Source organism: Diabrotica virgifera, chromosome 8 (genome assembly GCF_917563875.1).
Source record: "Diabrotica virgifera virgifera chromosome 8, PGI_DIABVI_V3a".
Classification (NCBI taxonomy): domain Eukaryota; kingdom Metazoa; phylum Arthropoda; class Insecta; order Coleoptera; family Chrysomelidae; genus Diabrotica; species Diabrotica virgifera.
Window position 1 is genome coordinate 203779603 of NC_065450.1, and position 19757 is coordinate 203799359.

At 32.1% G+C, this 19757-nt stretch overlaps 1 protein-coding gene across 1 annotated transcript in view; it reads left to right on the plus strand.

Annotated features, from left to right (window-relative positions):
- Positions 1–19757, plus strand: part of LOC114325640 (nose resistant to fluoxetine protein 6-like) — an 80526-nt gene that overhangs the window by 58148 nt on the left and 2621 nt on the right. The window contains exon 10 of the mRNA XM_028273753.2: positions 16150–16292. Coding sequence (XP_028129554.1) covers positions 16150–16292 — 143 coding nt within the window. The remainder of the gene's footprint in view (positions 1–16149; positions 16293–19757) is intronic.

Genomic DNA, 19757 nt, shown 5'->3' on the forward strand with positions numbered 1-19757 from the left:
ATCTGCTCCGATGAAAACTTTCCTCGGAAAATGCGGGTTTTCCCAACAAACTCTTTAATTTTCAAATAAAGTTTTAGATAAGTAATTATCTACCAATAATGAAATAATTTGGTGACTTAAAGCCTTCTTGGTTTGGATTATAGTTCCAGAAGCTGGTGAAAATAGAACGAATATTTTAGCAACAATTCTATTGTTAATTATTAATTTACGGTCGCAATAATAACCAAAATAATTATGATACATTGATCAAACTTTGAAATCTTATAAAGATGAGATGCCTATTTAACATTTTGTCGACAAAATATAAATTTTTTATTTTTTTGCATAATCTTTAAATGTTTAAAAAAATAGTTATAAACAAATTAACGTTTATCAGAAAGTTTTTGTTATATTCTAATTTTAAAAAATAGTTAAAATGCGTATTTCAAATATCTTGAAAATGAATGTTTTAAAACTTTTTTGCACCATTTGCAAAACAGTTATGAAGCAAAAAGTTATGAAACAGCAAAGTAAACATACGATTACTGCGTTGTTTATAAATTTTTTTTATTCTTTCAGAGCGTAAAAGTGAGTTTAAAGTACAAGCTAATTACTTAGAAAAAATATCGATTATCAGTTTAATGGTTATATTTTAATTAAAGATTATAAATATTTTTTTTGTAATTGACACGCGCGAAAGTAGACTAATACAGTACCGTAGTTATGTATTATGTATTATACCTGTCCACATACACAACTCGCGCGAGTTTAACGCGTGTCAGTCGCTTTCGAGTGTACATCTCCGGCTCTGTATCAAGCCTACTTTCGCGCTAAAAATTACAAAAAAAGTATTTTTAATCTTTGATTAAAATATAACCCTTGAATTAATATTTGATATTCTTTGTGAGTGATTAGACTGTACTACAGACTCACTTTTAAGCTTTGAAACAATTAAAACAAATTATAAACAACGGAGCAATCGTATATTTACTTTGCTGTTTCATAACTTTTTTGCAAATGGTTGGAAAAATTTTTAAAGCACTCATTTTCAAGACCCTTGAAATACGCATTTTAAGTATTTTTAAAATTAGAATATAATAAACAATTTCTGAGAAAAGTTAATTTGTTTATAACTATTTTTTTAAACATTTAAACATTATACAAAAAAAATATATATATATATATATTTTGTCGACAAAATATTAAATAGGCATCATATCTTTATAATCTTTCTAAGTTTGATAAATGTCTCATGATTATTTTGGTTTTTATTTCGTCTGTAAATTGTTAATTAACAATTGAATTGTTGCTAAAATATTCGTTTAATTTTCACCGGCTTCTGCAGTTATAATGTATACCAAGAAAGCTTTTATTTCACCAAGTTATTTAATTATTGATAAATAATTACTTGCCCAAAAAATTTATTTGAAAATTCGAGATTTTGTTGGGAAAACACACATTTTCCGAGTAAAATTTTCGTCGGAGCAAATTGGGAAAAACATGCCTATATGTAGAATTAAATTGGGGTAAATTTTTATTTGAGTGTTTTTGGTGTAAAGGTAAAACCTTCGGAGTTATAGACCAATAATCGACAAAAACACTATTTGGGGGCGCCATTTTGTTAATAAAAAAAGTAGCACACTATCTGCGGACTTTGCATTCCTATATTATTAATATATAGGAGCATAATATTCGATTCCAGCAATAAAATTGCTGGTAAATAACCTTTCTTTGTACTGTACTAATTAGACCAGCGTATTATAACTATTTTTTTTAAATTTAATAATTATGCAAAAAAACGAAAAATTTATATTTTGTCGATAAAATATTAAATAAGCATCTCATCTTTATAATCTTTATAAGTTTGATCAATGTATCATGATTATTTTGGATATTATTGCGATCGTAAATTGTTAATTAACAATTGAATTCTTGCTAAAATATTCGTTTAATTTTCACCGGCTTCTGGAATTACAATCTATACCAAGAAAGCTTTGATGTCACTAAGTTATTTAAATATTGATTTATAATTACTTACCTAAAACTTTATTTGAAAAATAGAGTTTTTGTTGGGAAAACCCGCATTTTCCGAGGAAAATTTTCGTCGGAGCAAATCGGGAAAAACATATCTCTATGCAGAATTTAATTGCGGTGAATTTTTATTTGGGCGTTTTTGTTGTAATGTTAAAATCTTCGGAGTTATAGAGCAATAATTGAAAAAAACACGATTTTCGGGCGCCATTTTGTTTATAAAAAAATTAGCACATTATCTGCGGACTTTGCATACCTATATTATTAATATATAGGATCTTATAATTCGATTCCAGCAATAAAATTGCTGGTAAATAACTTTTCCATGAATTTTGCTAATTAGCCCAGAGTATTTATGTGAATATCAGTAAACGCACCAAAACATGAAAGATTTGAGAGCTAAACGCTCGGTTTCATAATCAGTTAATGTGGACTTTAAATTTTAAGTTGGTACCTTTATCAATGCAATTCATATGGGTAAATGTCAAAGTTAAAGTGAACTTTAGTTAATGTTCACTTTAAGTCGAATTATGAAACCGGGCGTAGGACACAAAGATCTCACTATTGATATGGATCCAAAACTGAAACATATACAATAGAGGAATTAAAAGTTAACAGCAAAAATCCAGAATACAGAAGACCAATAAACAGAATATATAAAAATTATTAAGAATACGTTAAACTAAATAAAACAGAAAATAACTAAAATGTCACATCAAAAAATGGGACGAGAGCATAATAGAGCAAGTCATAGAAAACAACAGAAGCAATGTTTAAGACCAACACTGGGCGTTTAGGAAATTATCAAAATAAAAACACCAATAATAAAGAAAAAGAAGGACATTATATAAAATAACAAATATAGTTAAAGACCTCTACAAACCCTTGTAGGTACATCTCGCGAAACCAGCCTAATGAACCAACAGAGGAGAATATCAAAAGAAAAATAAAAACGTGGGATCAGAGGTAGGTACCTACGACGGAGGAAATTCTAGATTTGATGAATGAAAGAATAAAAAACAAAACCATCAATAATACCCGCTATAAACAGCTGCAAACCAAATAAGAAAAATTAGGAAGGCTAAAGAAACCTACTTCTCTGTAAAATGTAAAGAAATAGAAGAACTGCAAAACAGATATGACAACTTCAACCTATATAAAAAAGTCAAAGAACTAGCCGGAATAGGAAATAGAAGAACCTCAAATATATTGCTCGACAAAAATGGAAATATTATAATGGAGACAGAACGAAAACTACGACGATGGAAAGAGTACATCGAGGAACTATTTCATGACCAGAGAGAAGCTAATACATCCGTAGATAGCCAAACCGGAGATGTAGGCCCAGAGATAACCAAATCAGAGGTTAGTCAGGCAATAAACTCTATGAAAACCAATAAATCTGCTGGTCCAGATGAATTACCTAACGAGCTGATAAAGTTGGTCAACGAGAAAAACCTGGACATAATAGTAGAACTGTTCAACGCTAACTATACTACGGGAATCATCCCTAGAGAAATGTTGACATCAGCATTTGTGTATTTGCCAAAGAAAGCGAATGACAAATAATGCAGTGACTACCGAACCATAAGCTTAATGTCACATACCTTGAAAATTCTGCTGAAAATTATCCACTCCAGAATACACTTTAAACTGGAGCTGAATATTAGTGACACTCAATATGGGTTCCGCAATGGTATGGGTACCAGAGAGGCATTATTCTTCTTCAACGTGCTGACTCAGAGATGTTTGGATGTTAACCATCCTCTTTACGTCTGTTTTATAGACTACAATATAGCGTTTGATAAAATAAAACATGATCGACTCATGGAAATTCTAAAAACTAAAAACCTAGATGAAAGTGATTTAAGACTAATAACACACCTCTATTACAATCAGCGAGCAATAGTAAGAATTGAAAAAGAAACATCTGAAGAAATGGAAATAAAGGGAGGAGTCAGGCAAGGCTGCATACTATCACCTCTATTATTTAACACTTATTCTGAAGAGGTAATGCGAAAAACTCTGGAAGATGAAACAGTCGGCATAAGATTAAATGGAGTCTTAGTTAGTCTTATAGACTAAGAGCCGCTATAGGTGAAATTTCTTAATCATTTTAGGCACGATGGGACCCTAAAACTTAAATAGTAGAACCCAAAAGAAAGCGTTTGAACACTGTGCCGTCACTTTTCAGTGGCACATGCGTCGACAGTGGCGCATCAAACTTTCCACTTATGGACGGGAAAAATAAATTAAAAGTTACCCTCCCTTACTAACAGAATTACATTTTTTTTATTTTTTTAAGTTCTATGTGATTAACACATAGGATTCAGCGTAATTTTAACCCACCACCCCCTTCCCCCTGCCCCCACCATCAAAAAATTCATTTTTCGTTTTTATTTTTTTTTTGTTGGGATGCAATCAATTTTAAAATTTCAAAAAATTCACACGCATAGCTGAGGCATTTATAAAATATGCCTATTTTTTATAGACCCATAGGTAGAGTGTACATAACCTAAAAAAATTAAAAGAGATTTTTTTTTTCAAAAAAGCGTATAACTTTTTTTTAGGAATAGCTGCAGGTCTAATTTTTCCTTAATATTGTGTGTTTTATCAAACACTATATTTTTAATTTTTTTCAGATTTTTCCGTAAGGCTCCCCACCTTCAAAAATAAGAAAAACTGTTTTTTGGGGGGTTTTGGGGGATTTTCCCTATTTTATAGACTTCATAATATATCAAATCAATTTTGATTTTATAGGTTATATGTAACTTGAAGTAACTGAGTCCTTTAGAATATTTAAAAATCAGAAAAACACGTTCAAACCCCCCAAAACCCCCTTAAAAACAGTTTTTTGGATTTTTGAAGGTGACCGGCGTTATAGAAAAATCTGAAAAAAATTAGAAATATAGTGTTTGATAAAATACACAAGACTAAGAAAAATTAGATCTGCAACTATCCCCAAAAAAAAGTTGTATACCTACTTTTTTCCAAAAAAAAAATTTTTTTTAATTTTTTGAGGTTATGTACACTCAACTTACAGATCTATAAAAAATAGACGTGTTTAATAAAAGCCTTAACTATGCTTGTGAATTTTTTGAAATTTTAAAATTGATTGCATCCCCCCAAAAAAAAAAATAAAATCGAAAAATAAAGTTTTTGATGGTGGGGGCAGGGAGAAGGGGGTGGTGGGATAAAATTACGATGAATCTTATGTCTTAATCACATAGAACTTAAAAAAATGAAAAAAATTAAATTCTGGTAATGAGGGAGGGTATTTTTTAATTTATGTATCCCGTCCGTAAGTGGAAAGTTTGATGCGCCACTGTAGACGCATGTGCCACCGAAAAGTGACGGCACAGTACTAAAACGTTTTCTTTTAGGTTCTACTATTTAAGTTATAGGGTCCCGTCGTGCCTAAAATGATTAAGAAATTTCACCTATAGCGGCTCTTAGTCTATTAGTTAACAACATCAGATATGCAGATGATACAGTAATAATAGCCGATAGTTTACAAGACCTGCAATACTCTCTCTCAATATCAAAAAGACGAAGTTTATAAAAATTATTAAAAACAACCATAATATTATAGTTGGTTCGCTAAACTCAGACACAACTGGCTAGTGATTTTAGTAGGTAATTTTTTTGTTTTTGGACAATTTTGCCAAAAATTGGCAAAATTACTAACTATTTAGTACTTATTAACTATTTAGTAATTATTTTTTCCGCAAATCGCCAGGAAATTTTGACATTCCTGTCAAAATTTCTTGAAGAAAAAGTCAGGACTTCCTTACTGTAAGGAAATGTCATTTCCTTACTGTAAGGAAATGATATTTCCGTACAGTTGTTAGTGTTCTACATAAATGATAGAAAACACATTGCTATTAAAACCTTGTAAATTACCTTAATCATTAAATTTTCTTTATCTGGAGCTTCCTGGATAAATTTTTCAATTTCTTCCTTCGTTAAAATCTTAGATTTCTTTGCCCTATAACCTTGAGCTTGCCGTTTCAATATCGAAGTTTTGAGTATGTAGATATATCTACATTGTGTTTAAGTGCAAGGGTTGACTTCAGCATTGAATAATTGGCCCATAATGTTGAAGATTTTATCTTTAAACAAAGGTCTAGGAAGTATGTCATTACAACATTTTCTGAGAAAGAACTCGTATTTTTACTCATGCGATAATCCATAAAACGTCTGTATGCATTTTCGTACTTTTCTCTTGATTTCTTTGGCAATAATTCTAATGAAGCAGTATTCACTGCCTCAACCAGCTCTGGAGGAGTCCCAGGAATGGAAATTTCATCATCACTTATCATTTTACTTTCGAGAACACCAGCAATTAAATTTATAAGCGTCAAGTTTGACAATTCAACCTCAATACGTTTCCATAGTAACCCAAGTAATTTTATTAGGAATTTCAAAGCACCATTTATTTGGGAATAAAATTATCGCGTTTTTTTTAAATCAATCAATATCTGTCGAATTTTAAACGATTTGCGGAAAAATAGTATGTTTACCTCGTAGGAAAAGCCACATTCCTGGACTCTGTGTTGCTAAGTCTCGGCTTGCGCCTCGACTTAGCAATCTTCACAGTCGTCCAGGAATGTTAAGCTTTTCCTACCCGGTAAACAATGTACAATTTGGCCAATTTTACCAAATTGGCAAAATTACTTACTAAAATCACTAGCCAATTGTGTCTGAGTTTAGCGAACCGACTATACTAACGAACTCTTGATAGTAGAGGGTCAGCAGATCGAAAGAGTAAAAAAGTACACTTACCTAGGAACACTTATAACAGAAATTAATGACTACACTGCAGAAATCAAAGTCAGAATCGAAAAAGCAAGTTCTAATTTTATGAAAATGAAAAAGGTCCTATGTAGCAAAGATTTAACATTAGCTCTTAAAGTACGCCTAAGAAAATGTTACGTATACAGTGTACTATACTATGGAGTGGAATCATGGACGTTAAATGTAGAGACAATGAGACGACTTAACGCCTTTGAAATGTGAACCTATAAAAGAATTATGAGGGTTTCCTGGGTAGATAGAGTTACGAACAATGAAGTACTGAGAAGAATAGGTAAAAAGAAGGAAGTTGAACTTACAATTAAAGAAAGAAAACTACCCCAGCAAACAGGTTTGAGCCCAGTTACGTGATAATTACGTTAAATTTACGGCAAATTTCAACGAATACGTAACTCGGTGATTTATGACGGGAAAAAAACGTATTTCAGTGCCAAATCATTCACCAATATATTAGTGCTTCCTTTATACATGTTTGACATTAGAATAATGTAAAATCATAATGACGAATATTGTACATGTTTTTTATCATAGGTGTGAATTTCGGTTACATCGCAAAGGTACGTTTATTTCACGTAATAATCACGAAACAGAAATAACTTCCTTTGGTTAAATTTTGAGAAATATTTTTGAAAACAAAATTTTACAACGGTGTTGGTTAAATACGTATCGCTTGAATTTTACTCCCTGTATTTTATGGACGTCGAAAAATTAGATGTATTCCACGTAAAAGTAATGTAAATAATACCAATATTTAAACAAAAAGTTTATGATTTCGCTTTTAAAATCATTTAGCATAACTATTTCAATCCAACCTTGATTTGAAGCTATTTTTGCTATTTTTTTTTCTTTAAAAATATCACAGCTAAAATGATGTCGAGTCTAATTTTCAAATCGCGCGCGGTGATGACGTACTACCAAGCCTTTCTCCTCCTTTAAATACTATCACGTGACCACGATACGTGATTAACATAGTTGGTTCGAAAACTAAATTAATCGATTTATCGAATAATAGATACGTTTCGATAGGATTATTTTTTTTATATTATTCTGGTATTGAAATAGATTTTTAGTAAGACCAATTAGGTAATAGCAGAAGAAATTTAAAAACAAAAAGAAAATACGTAATACTAATTTAAAGTAAGTAGAATAGTTTAACTGTAATTTTAAAAATAATCGATTTTTATAATCGATGATCACAACCTCTAATTCTCTAATATCAGCTTCTCACATTTCACATTTCTCACAACAAAAAGTGAAAGTGAAACGTGAAGAGCTTTATTTCCCTCGTTTTATTTTAGGCGGGTTTATAATGCCTTTCGTATTAACGTTTACCTCACTGCTCGAGGGTTGAAGTGTCGTGAAAAAACAAGAAAGTGTCAAAATAAAAAGTGACCTGTGTTGTGTTTTGTGTTGGCAAATTTTTTAATGCGTCTTTAGGTCGGTAGCATTTTTGGTTCATTATCTTGTATAATAATTATACAAGACAAATGGTTGAAAGTCTCTAAATTCTACTAAATAAATACATTGTTAATACTTTATAGGCTTGTTTTATTTATGTCATATGAGGATAATAATTACGTGATTCGTAAGTTAATTAAGGTCGAATTATTTACGTGAACCGAGGACGTATCTTTCACGTGAATACTAATATATACATTCCCTAAAAGATACGTTAATCAACACGTATTTGCAACGTGAATTTCCCGAAACATTTTATTGGTATTTAAGGTGAATAACACGTCTATTGGAGACGAGTTATTCACGTAATTTAAAGACGTATTTTCAATGTGACATTCCAACCAAATTTTCACGTGAAATTCACGTAAGCAATTTACGTATATTGGTGACAAATGTACCAGAAATTCACGTAATTAACACGTCGGTCTGTTTGCTGGGACAGTATCTCGGACATGTGATGCGGGGCGAGAAGTATGGCATCCTGCGACTCATAATGCAAGGAAAGATAGATGCCAGAAGAAGCATCGGAAGAAGACGAATTTCATGGCTGAAGAACCTGAGAGAATGGTTTGGATGCAGCTCAAAACAACTATTTAGAGCTACTGCCTCAAAAATTAAAATATCTATGATGATTGCCAACCTCCGTAGCGGAGATAGCACCTGAAGAAGAAGAAGAAGAGGTAGGTACTAAGTACCAAATAGAGAGAGATTCGAAATAGAAAGAGTTAAAAAATAATAAAGCTCCAGGACACGACGGTATAATTGCCGAACTTTTGAAAACAAGTAAGACAATAAAAATCCCAATACTATAGTCGGATAACAGAGCTACTTAATAGATGTCGATAGTAGCAAAATCTCTAAAGATTGAAGCGAGGCGAGAGTCTAGTAATAATCCTACACAAAAAAGGGGACACATGTGACCTAAAGAATTATAGACCTATATCGGTTGTTCAGTCTAGTGCACAAAATGTGTGAGAAATATTAACAACCGGTTGGCTTATAAAATGAGTAATTACTAACCGGTTGAACAGACAGGCTACAGCAAAGGACACAGTACATCAGACTATCAGACCATCTGCTGACAATGAGAACATTGATAGAAAAGGCAAATGAATACCAACTAGCCGTATTTCTTGCCTTAGACCATGAAAAGGCATTTGACAGTATCAAGCTGTGGGCCATAGAACAAGCTATTAATAATAATTGTAGAATATCGTCGGTGATGCTACAATACCTCCTATCTGAGCTCAGATTGAACAAGCTGGCTTCCGCCCTCATCGAAGCTGTACGGACCAAGTGCTGTCATTAACAACTTTTATAGAAGCTAGTTTAAAAAAAAAACAAAATACAGCAAAAGTATTCATAGATCTAATAGCAGCATATGATACTGTTTGGAGACAGGGATTAATATATAGACTGGCCCGTATTATCCCCTGCAGAAAGATAATTTACCTCATTGACAACATGCTGACAAACAGAGCCTTCCAGGTTATAATGGGAAAGGAGACGAGTAGACAGATGAAACTTAACAATGGCCTTCCACAGGGTTCTGTCCTTGCCCCTTTACTTTTCAGCCTCTATATTGCTGACATGCGTGAAACCGAATCTTGAAAGTTTGGATATGCTGACGACTGGACTATTGTAACAAGCCACCAATCTTGAGAAACTACAGAAATCACTCTCACGAATGACTTATCCGTCCTCAGCGAATACCTTAAGAAATGGAGACTACAAGCAAGTACTACAAAAACTGAAGTATCAGCTTTTCATGTCAACAACAAGCTGGCACACAGAGAATTGCGAGTGTATTTTAATAACAAGCTGTTGAAACACTTAAAATACCCGAAATACCTTGGGGTTACTCTAGACAGAACGCTCACATTCAGAGAACACCTGACGAAAACAGCAGCAAAATTGAAAACACGCAACAATATAATACAGAAACTCTGCGGCACTACATGGGGGTCCACAGCATCAACTTTAAGATCCTCTGCTCTTAGCCTGATATATCCGGTGGCAGAATACTGTGCACCAGTGTGGCTAAATAGCAGGCATATCCACCTGGTCGACACTCAACTAAACCGTGCTATGCGTATGTGGAAGATTGGGAACGTAAGACAGATCCGCATTACCATAGTCTACCGGACAGCAAAAGAAGTAAAAAAATATCAGATGAAAACCCTAAAAAAAGTTTTTAGTCTCTGTACAAAACTCATGAAAAAACAGATAGGAGGTATTGTCACATCACCGACGATATGTTTACCCCAGGCTGTGGGTGAAAAAACATGATATAATTCAGGAATTTTTGAAACCTATCGGTTGTTGTAAAGGACGATGCCAGGAATAACTTATACTAAAATGTAACCAAAAATTTTGTGCGGTTTTTTTATTTATGACGACTTTCATTTGTTAAATTTACAATTTTTAAAGATTTTTAATTTTGCAGCTTAGGATATTCATTTTAGAGAAAAACTTTTAAATAGAAAATTGTGGTAAATTAAAAACATACAATTTGAGCTATGGCAAGTTTAATTTTGTTTATACATTATTGCAAAACAGCCTTCGAAAGGTCCAAAACGGCCGTTTTTTGCAATTGCCTTATTTATTGTAAAAATAACTTTTATGTATTATTTAAGGCTATAAAATGAAGATCTTTCAATACTAAACATAAAAAAAATTGTAGTGCCCGATTGGTGAACTTGTTGTTTAGATATTATAATTTGTTTATCCCAAGAGGCCAACTGTCCAAGGCTATAACTTTTTGAAAAAAAATCGTACAGAGTTAATCCAAGATCCACTCTCCTTCTAAAGACTTATATTTTCATATTCTGATGTAAATAAGTGCGTATAACATTTTTCAACCTATTATTTCGGGTTTGAAAATAAGGGGGCAAATTTCGTTATAAACATTTAGAACTGAAGCCGCCCCTGTTTTAATTTAATGTATTATAAGTAGCTAGCCGTTGCTAAGGGCAACCGACACAATAAATCACAGTCGAAACGAAAAATAAATCTCCACTACACTTTAAAAATCATTTTTAATAATTAAATGTAACTTTCGGTCAAAATAAAAGATAATATCAGTCTTTCTTTAGTCAATGACTGTGAAATAATTTCTTAATTGTTATAAATAAAGTCACTACGATTTAAGAAAACAAAAACAATTATCTCGGCTTCAGTTGGTCGTAGAATATTTTTATTTGGTTTTGAATATTTATTTTGGCTTCAGCAACAATAATCTGCAAGTTAGAAACTCATATGATGTACACCTGGTTCCAAAAAAAACTGATACGACTCTTGACGCGTATTTTGTAGAAAATTGAGCAGTGTATTTTGAAGGATAAATACCTAATGTTTACATACTGTCAATGTCACTGCCAAATCTTAAAATTTGTCAGATAGCTTATTCTGTTCCACGGTTATTAGACTTTATTATTAATCTTTATTATTAATACTTTCTCCGCAACTGAGGGTATCTTATCAACTGTATTGTTTTTAAACAGTAGATGATAAAATAAAAATATTGACAGTTCAAAAATGTGAACATTATTGCATTGTGTGTGGCCTAAGTTTGGGCTGAAAACTGAAATGTATTACATTTTTACAAAATTTTGGAATGTTTAATTACGTAGACCAATTTTAACAGTTGTTTTCAATACAGATTTGAATCATCTACAAATAGTTTCTAATGTCTTTTGATGTCAAATAATTAGGGAAGCTGGAATTCAACAGTTTAGAATTTTACATTGAGTTAATGCAAAATTGTGTCGCATGTCAAAATTCTCAATGTATTTTAATTGTATTCATTTTTTTTTCGAATCCTGCGAAAGTTAATAAATATTTTTGAAAATTTTAAACTCAGAATGAAAGACTACATTATTACCGAGGGCTGAAAGACCCTGAAAACATCTATAATATTTATTTTAATAAGTTACAGGGATGAAAATAAAAAAAAAGTGTGATATTTAATTTCAAATATTTCATTCACTAGAAACTGCTTGTTTATTCTAAGGGGCTTTTCGCCCTCGGTAATAATGTAATCTTTCATCCTGCGTTTAAATTTTTCTAAAATACTTATTAGTTTTTTCATGAATCAGTTGTTTGTTGTTTGTTTATTTTATTATTTGTCTGTCATAATAAATATAATGTCAGATCAATCAAATACACTGCTCAACATGATGAAATCTTACTAAGAGTCGTATCAGTTTTTTTAGGAACCGGCTGTACAGGGGCGGCTTCAGTTCTAAATGTTTATAACGAAATTTGCCCCCTTATTTTCAAACCCGAAATAAGAAATTGAAAAATGTTATACGCATTTATTTACATCAGATATGAAAATATAAGTCTTTAGAAGAAGAGTGGATCTTGGATTAACTCTGTACGATTTTTTTTCAAAAAGTTATAGCCTTGGACATTTGACCTCTTGGGATAAACAAATTATAATATCTAAGCAACAAGTTCACAAATCGGGCACTACAAATTTTTTTTTATATTTAATATTGAGACATCTTCATTTTAAAGCCTTAAAAAATACATAAAAGTTATTTTTACAATAAATAACGCAATTGCAAAAAACGGCCATTTTGGACCTTTCGCAGGCTGTTTTTCAATAACGTATTAACGAAATAAAACTTGCAATAGCTCAAATTGTAGGTTTTTTAATTTACTACAATTTTCTATTTAAAACTTTTTCTCTAAAATGAATCTCCTAAGCTGCAAAATTAAAAATCTTTAAAAATTGCAAACTTAACAAATGAAAATCGTCATAAATAAAAAACCGCACAAAATTTTTGGTTACATTTTAGTATAAGTTATTCCTGGCATCCTCCTTTACAACACCTGATAGGTTTCAAAAATTCCTGAATTATATCCTGAAATCGACCTATTTTTCACCCACAGCTTGGACTAGTTCGAGATATAGGCAACTAATATAACATATAAATATATGAAATCGCAACTATGATAGTCAACTAGACGAAAATACAAATCCCATCCCTATTAAAAGAGGAGTTAGACAAGGTAACGTAATGTAGCCAAAGGTGTTTAATATAGCCCTAAAAGACCTTTTCAAAACTACAAATTGACCAACATATTATAGCATCAACGTTAATGGCAACAAGTTAACCACCTCAGATTCGCTGACCAAAGCTGATTATAGCGAGCACATTCGAGGAATTACCAACTATGGTGGAGGAACTCGCAGACAGTTCTCAATACGTTGGACTAAAAATAAATATGACAAAAACAAACCAATGTGACAACAGAAAGTGCATTGTTGGGTATACGACTGTCAGATAAAAAGAGGGACGTCTGGGTAAGATCAAAAACAAAAGTCGACGATACCACAACAAAAATTGTCAAACTTTTGATTATAATAAGCTATGGCCACCTTTATCAGTGGCCGCAGATTTAGTTGTTAAGTACCTTCCTGTATATTATTTAGCAAAAATGAAGTAAAAGTCAGACTTATTCTCAATCTTTATTATAACTTCCGACGACCGGTTTCGCTCTTTAAAATTTGTGGAGCATCTTCAGGTCAAAGGTAACAAGTTACAAAATGCTACAAATAAAAACCAGAATTAGGACATTGTCTGGTTGTAAAAGATGCTAAAGATCCATATGATCAAGCCAATGTTGAATAACATACATAAAAGTAGCGAAATAGCATACCAATGCACATGCAAGCATTCATGGGGGTGGTGGTACAAAACTTCCCTCAAACGCAACAACATGCGCAGAAGTATGCTATATATAATCATGCAATCATAACGTTTCGTACTTACATTCGGATACAAGGTGCTATCAACTCAGTTTTCATTATCATGATGTTTCTTTTAAAGTTATGTTAACGGGATATGGTGGAATAGACGGACGATGCAGCAAAGGTAAACAAAACTATGGGACTTAGGAGTTCTTGAGGGTGATGAGATAGTTGGTGTAAGTTAACCAGCAAATCTATGTCTGTTATTATGTTTGTGTAAATCAAATTAGTGAATGACTTATTTACTATTTTAATGTGTGTTGATTTTAAAGATTTTGTTTTTATTTTATTTTAATTTTATTTATATTTATATATATATATACCTATATATATATATATATATATATATATATATATATATATATATATTAAAGAATTCTATTTATTATTAATGTAAGATTGACAACGTTTGGATCGTAAATGTATTGAGTAATTATTGTGTATGTTAGAATTTGATTGTGCAGTTGCAAACTGATTATTTAAGCTCAATACCTGATCTGTGACGTGTACTGCTCGTGTGGGACTATTGTTCTAATAAGAGTAGGGTGATCGAAAGCTTTTAAATTGTAGTTAAAATGCCATATCGGCAGTCATATAATAAATAGCAATACAAAGTAAAAAGGTGGATTTAAATTAAAATTAAAACAGCAATGTAGGTAAACAAAACATTACAAATTTAAGGGTGGAGAATTGGAATAGAAATTAAATAGAAATGTAAATGTATTAAGAAGTAATTGTTTGTGAATAGCAACTATGTTTTAAGTGATATAAGCTATGGATAGATATTAATAAACTATTGAACCAGATAATGGAAAATAGTAGTAAATTATATTTTCTTGGTATACCTACATTGTTATAATATAATATAATATAAAATATAAAAAAATATAAAAAATACAAAAATTAAAATAAAATAACACAATGTAGGTATACCAAGAAAATATAATTTACTACTATTTTCCATTATCTGGTTCAATAGTTTATTAATATCTATCCATAGCTTATATCACTTAAAACATAGTTGCTATTCACAAACAATTACTTCTTAATACATTTACATTTCTATTTAATTTCTATTCCAATTCTCCACCCTTAAATTTGTAATGTTTTGTTTACCTGTTTTAATTTTAATTTAAATCCACCTTTTTACTTTGTATTGCTATTTATTATATGACTGCCGATATGGCATTTTAACTACAATTTAAAAGCTTTCGATCACCCTACTCTTATTAGAACAATAGTCCCACACGAGCAGTACACGTCACAGATCAGGTATTGAACTTAAATAATCAGTTTGCAACTGCACAATCAAGTTCTAACATACACAATAATTACTCAATACATTTACGATCCAAACGTTGTCAATCTTACATTAATAATAAATAGAATTCTTTAATATATATATATATATATATATATATATATATATATATATATATATATATATATATATATATATATAAATATAAATAAAATTAAAATAAAATAAAAACAAAGTCTTTAAAATTAACACACATTAAAATTGTAAATAAGTCATTCACTAATTTGATTTACACAAACATAATAAGAACTCCTAAGTCCCATAGTTTTGTTTACCTTTGCTGCATCGTCCGTCTATTCCACCATATCCCGTTAACATAACTTTAAAAGAAACATCATGATAATGAAAACTGAGTTGATAGCACCTTGTATCCGAATGTAAGTACGACACGTTATGATTGCATGATTATATATAGCATACTTCTGCGCATGTTGTTGCGTTTGAGGGAAGTTTTGTACCACCACCCCCATGAATGCTTGCATGTGCATTGGTATGCTATTTCGCTACTTTTATGTATGTTATTCAACATTGGCTTGATCATATGGATCTTTAGCATCTTTTACAACCAGACAATGTCCTAATTCTGGTTTTTATTTGTAACATTTTGTAACTTGTTACCTTTGACCTGAAGATGCTCTACAAATTTTAAAGAGCGAAACCGGTCGTCGGAAGTTATAATAAAGATTGAGAGTAAGTCTGACTTTTACTTCATTTAAAATGAACTCTCACATGCAACCCATTCAAGATTTTATTTAGCAAAATTTAACAAGCTTTTTTCTTTCAGCATGGATTGATCCAATACTTAGCTGGAAACCGTTTGTTCTTCTCAGTCGTTTAAGTTACACGGCTTTCTTATGTCATGGGGCCGTACAGCTATATACAGCAGCGTCTTTGAGGGAACCCAGCTACGCCACTGTATTTGGCACTGTAAGTACTTACATTTTTTTTGATATTCCAGAGTCATTGGCAGGTCAGTATTTTTTAATATTTCTCTAACATTTTCTGGGTGTTTTGGAACCAATTTTTGTCCTTTATTTGTACCTATATTTGTCTCACAATGCAGCTTAATACGGAATTCTCCTTGTAAAATTTTGTGTTAGGAACTACAATCTGCAGCTGTTTTGTCTTCACGCATTGATTACTGAGCTCTGCCGGAAGGGCAATGAGCGTTTGATATGGTAAATATGAGACTGACATATAGAGTATCCCTCCAGTGAGAGATCTGTTTTAAAGCTAAATTTAAATTTAGTGGTTTTTTTTACTGTGAGAGTACTTATTAGTGTTTATATTTCCTTAAAAGCTAAAACTTATCTGGGTCCCATAGACAGGTCGGTAGGCAACAGGCGTCTAAATCTATGCATTTGTCATCGGGTACATTTAGACGGTTGGTCAATACATTAGGGCGCACTGATACTATTTTACTGTAACGAACACTGAATTGGTAGATGATTTTCTTGATGGATTCCAGCATTTCCAGCTAGACGTCTTATAGAATGACCCTATTGGGAATGTAGAATGATGCATTAACGATGGCTCACAACATTTTGTTTTGAAATCTTTGAAAGATGTCAATGTTAAAGTTACTGGCGGTTCCTCAAATATGGCCTTGTATACCATAGGTCCACACAGGTTTGAGAAGGGGCCTTATACAACAGTAATTTACTGTCCAATGATAATGTAGATTTGCGTTCAATGAGCCAATACATTTTGCTAAATTTAAGGTCTAGCTGGTTTCTTTTGGCAAATATATGCTTCTTTCAAGTCAGTCGTCGGTCCAAATGCATGCCAAGATATTTAGCATCATCAGCTTGTGGAAGTGAGCAGTTGTTGATTTTTACAGGTGGACATGTTTCCCTACGTAAGGTGAATGTCACTTATACAGATTTTGTTTCATTAACCCTGATACGCCATGTTTTTAGCCACTTTTGGATGTTGTTAAGGTTCATCTGAAGGTTTTTTGATGCAGAGGCCGGATCGGTGTGAGATGCCAAGACCGCCGTGCCATGAGCGAATATTGCTACAGTGGTGGTTCTTGTTCTTGGCAGATCAGCTGTATAAAGAAGGAACAATATAGGTCCCAAGACTCTACCTTTAGGAATGCCAGAATATATTGGATGTACAGTCGAACCCGCTTATTAGAGTACCGGTTATAGGAATATTCCGGTTTATGCAATATATACTCGAGGTCCCGAAACGTTTCCATTTACTCCTTAATAAACTTATCCGTTTATTGGAATACGTATTCATAAAACAATACCGCTTATTAGAATAATATTTCAGGTCAACGAATAAATTTTTACCTATAATTTAGAATTTCCTAAAAATTTAAATTATGTCTTGTATTATAATTTCTCGCCAAGGACTTCAAAGGCCTGTAGTGCTGTTTTATTTATATTATTTGGGTTTATCAAATAGGTAATAAATATTTTATTGCGTTGTTATGAGTACGAATTCAATCCTTTACCGACAAATTAAGTCGTAAAATAATTTCCTTTGTATAGAAACTATACATATTGCCACCCAGTTGCCTGTAATAAAATTTTTAAGAAACAGTTCGCCCATCCTAATAGCTTGTAAAGTTATAAAACGTTTTCGGGATGGTCAAACCATTGTAAATTTTTCTAATTTTTATAATTCAGAGCAACAAAAGTGACTAGTAATTTATGTAACAAGAAAACAAGCTACAATTACCAATTATTTTTCAAGACTAAATAAGCAATTTTCTTATTAAGAGCACACAGTAGCGATCAACAGGTAGCAACAAACACGGTCCAAGATTGCGAACTTTCAAAAGTGAGGCAACAGTGCGTCGGTAATTTGACACTGACAGTGACGTTTATACTATCAAAAACAATAATTTTTATACACATAGTCGCGAAATGTTGCCAAGTTAGTGACGTTCGATTTCTTGTTATAAAAAAATCGATTTTTAGTAGTTCCAATGTGACACAAAATCTAGGCACGGGATAAAAAAGTTTATTTGAAGAAAGTGTATTTTTTTGTCTTTCTTAATGGCGGTACAGGCTCCTTTTTTCAATATTTTATTTAGTTATAGAGTAATTTCCACATATTAACATATTTCTGAAATTGGGCTCTGTACCGCCATTCTTTATTATATTACGAATATGTGTGCCAAATATCTCGACAAAATATTCAAAATTAGAGCCGCAATCTTGGAACGCGTTTGTTGCTATCTGTTGATCGCTACTGTTTGCTTTTAAGTATAATATATTATGTATTTTAATGCGAAAATATTTACATAATCTATATATTGCATACATTTCATATTAATTACTGTATGCATCCACATAATATAATGTAATTTGGTTTTTTAATAAATACGTTACGCTATTGTATTATTGACATAAAAAGACCTAAAACCATATACATATACATATTAACATAATATGCACTATTATTACGTATATTTGGTACACTTATTACGGCTAGCCACCAATGATCGGTTATTAGAATATCCCGGTTATAAGAATATTTTTGCTTGGCACGAAGGCTATTCCAATAAGCGGGTTCGACTGTAATTCAGTAAGTTCACTTCTTTGATTCACGAAGAAATGTCTGTCTGATAGGTAAGATTTTAGTAGTAGCTAGTGAGGATAGGGTAAGAGGGCTTTCAATTTAAATTGTAGGCCGTTATGCCACACTTTGTCAAAAGCCTGTATCCAAGAAGGCTGCTGAGCAATATCTTCTACCGTTCCGATCCCTGTAAATTTGGTTAACTTATCTGTGTATGTGTATCTGCTAAATTGTTCCATGCTTTTTTCGAAATCCAAATTGGTGATCTGGAATTAGTTTTTTTACCTTTATTATTATTTGGAGCCTCTTGGCGTAGGAGAGCGTCTTGGGAGGCGTAGGGCTTGATAACATTGGGAGCAAGCTTAGTGGCCTGTATGGATAGACGAGCCTCCGGTTTTTTCCGGGCTTGGAGATCATGATGATTTGTGCAACCTTCCAGGTGCGGGGGAACTAACTCGTCCGTAGCATTGCCTTAAATATGAAGGTTATGAGCTTGTAACATTTTTCAGGACCCTCTTGTAGGATTTTTCCAGAAATTAGATTGAATCCAAGTGCCTTTTTATGTTGATTTCATGCTTTACAATGTGTTTGACTTCCTTTACAGTAAAATGTAGCATGTCCATTTGAAATGTGACATCTAGATAGTCCATTATTTCTTTTTCTTCTGCGGTGGATATCTTGGAAAAAAATGGTTTAAATACATTTTTTAGATGTTCCACGAAGACATCTGCTTTTTCTTTATTACTTCTGACCCATGTATTATTGAAGTTTTTGACAGGTGGATTTGGTAGCTGTTGCGTTTTGAGATTCCTTGTTGCTTTCCATAATGAGTATTCTGTACAGAATATGAATTCTGTA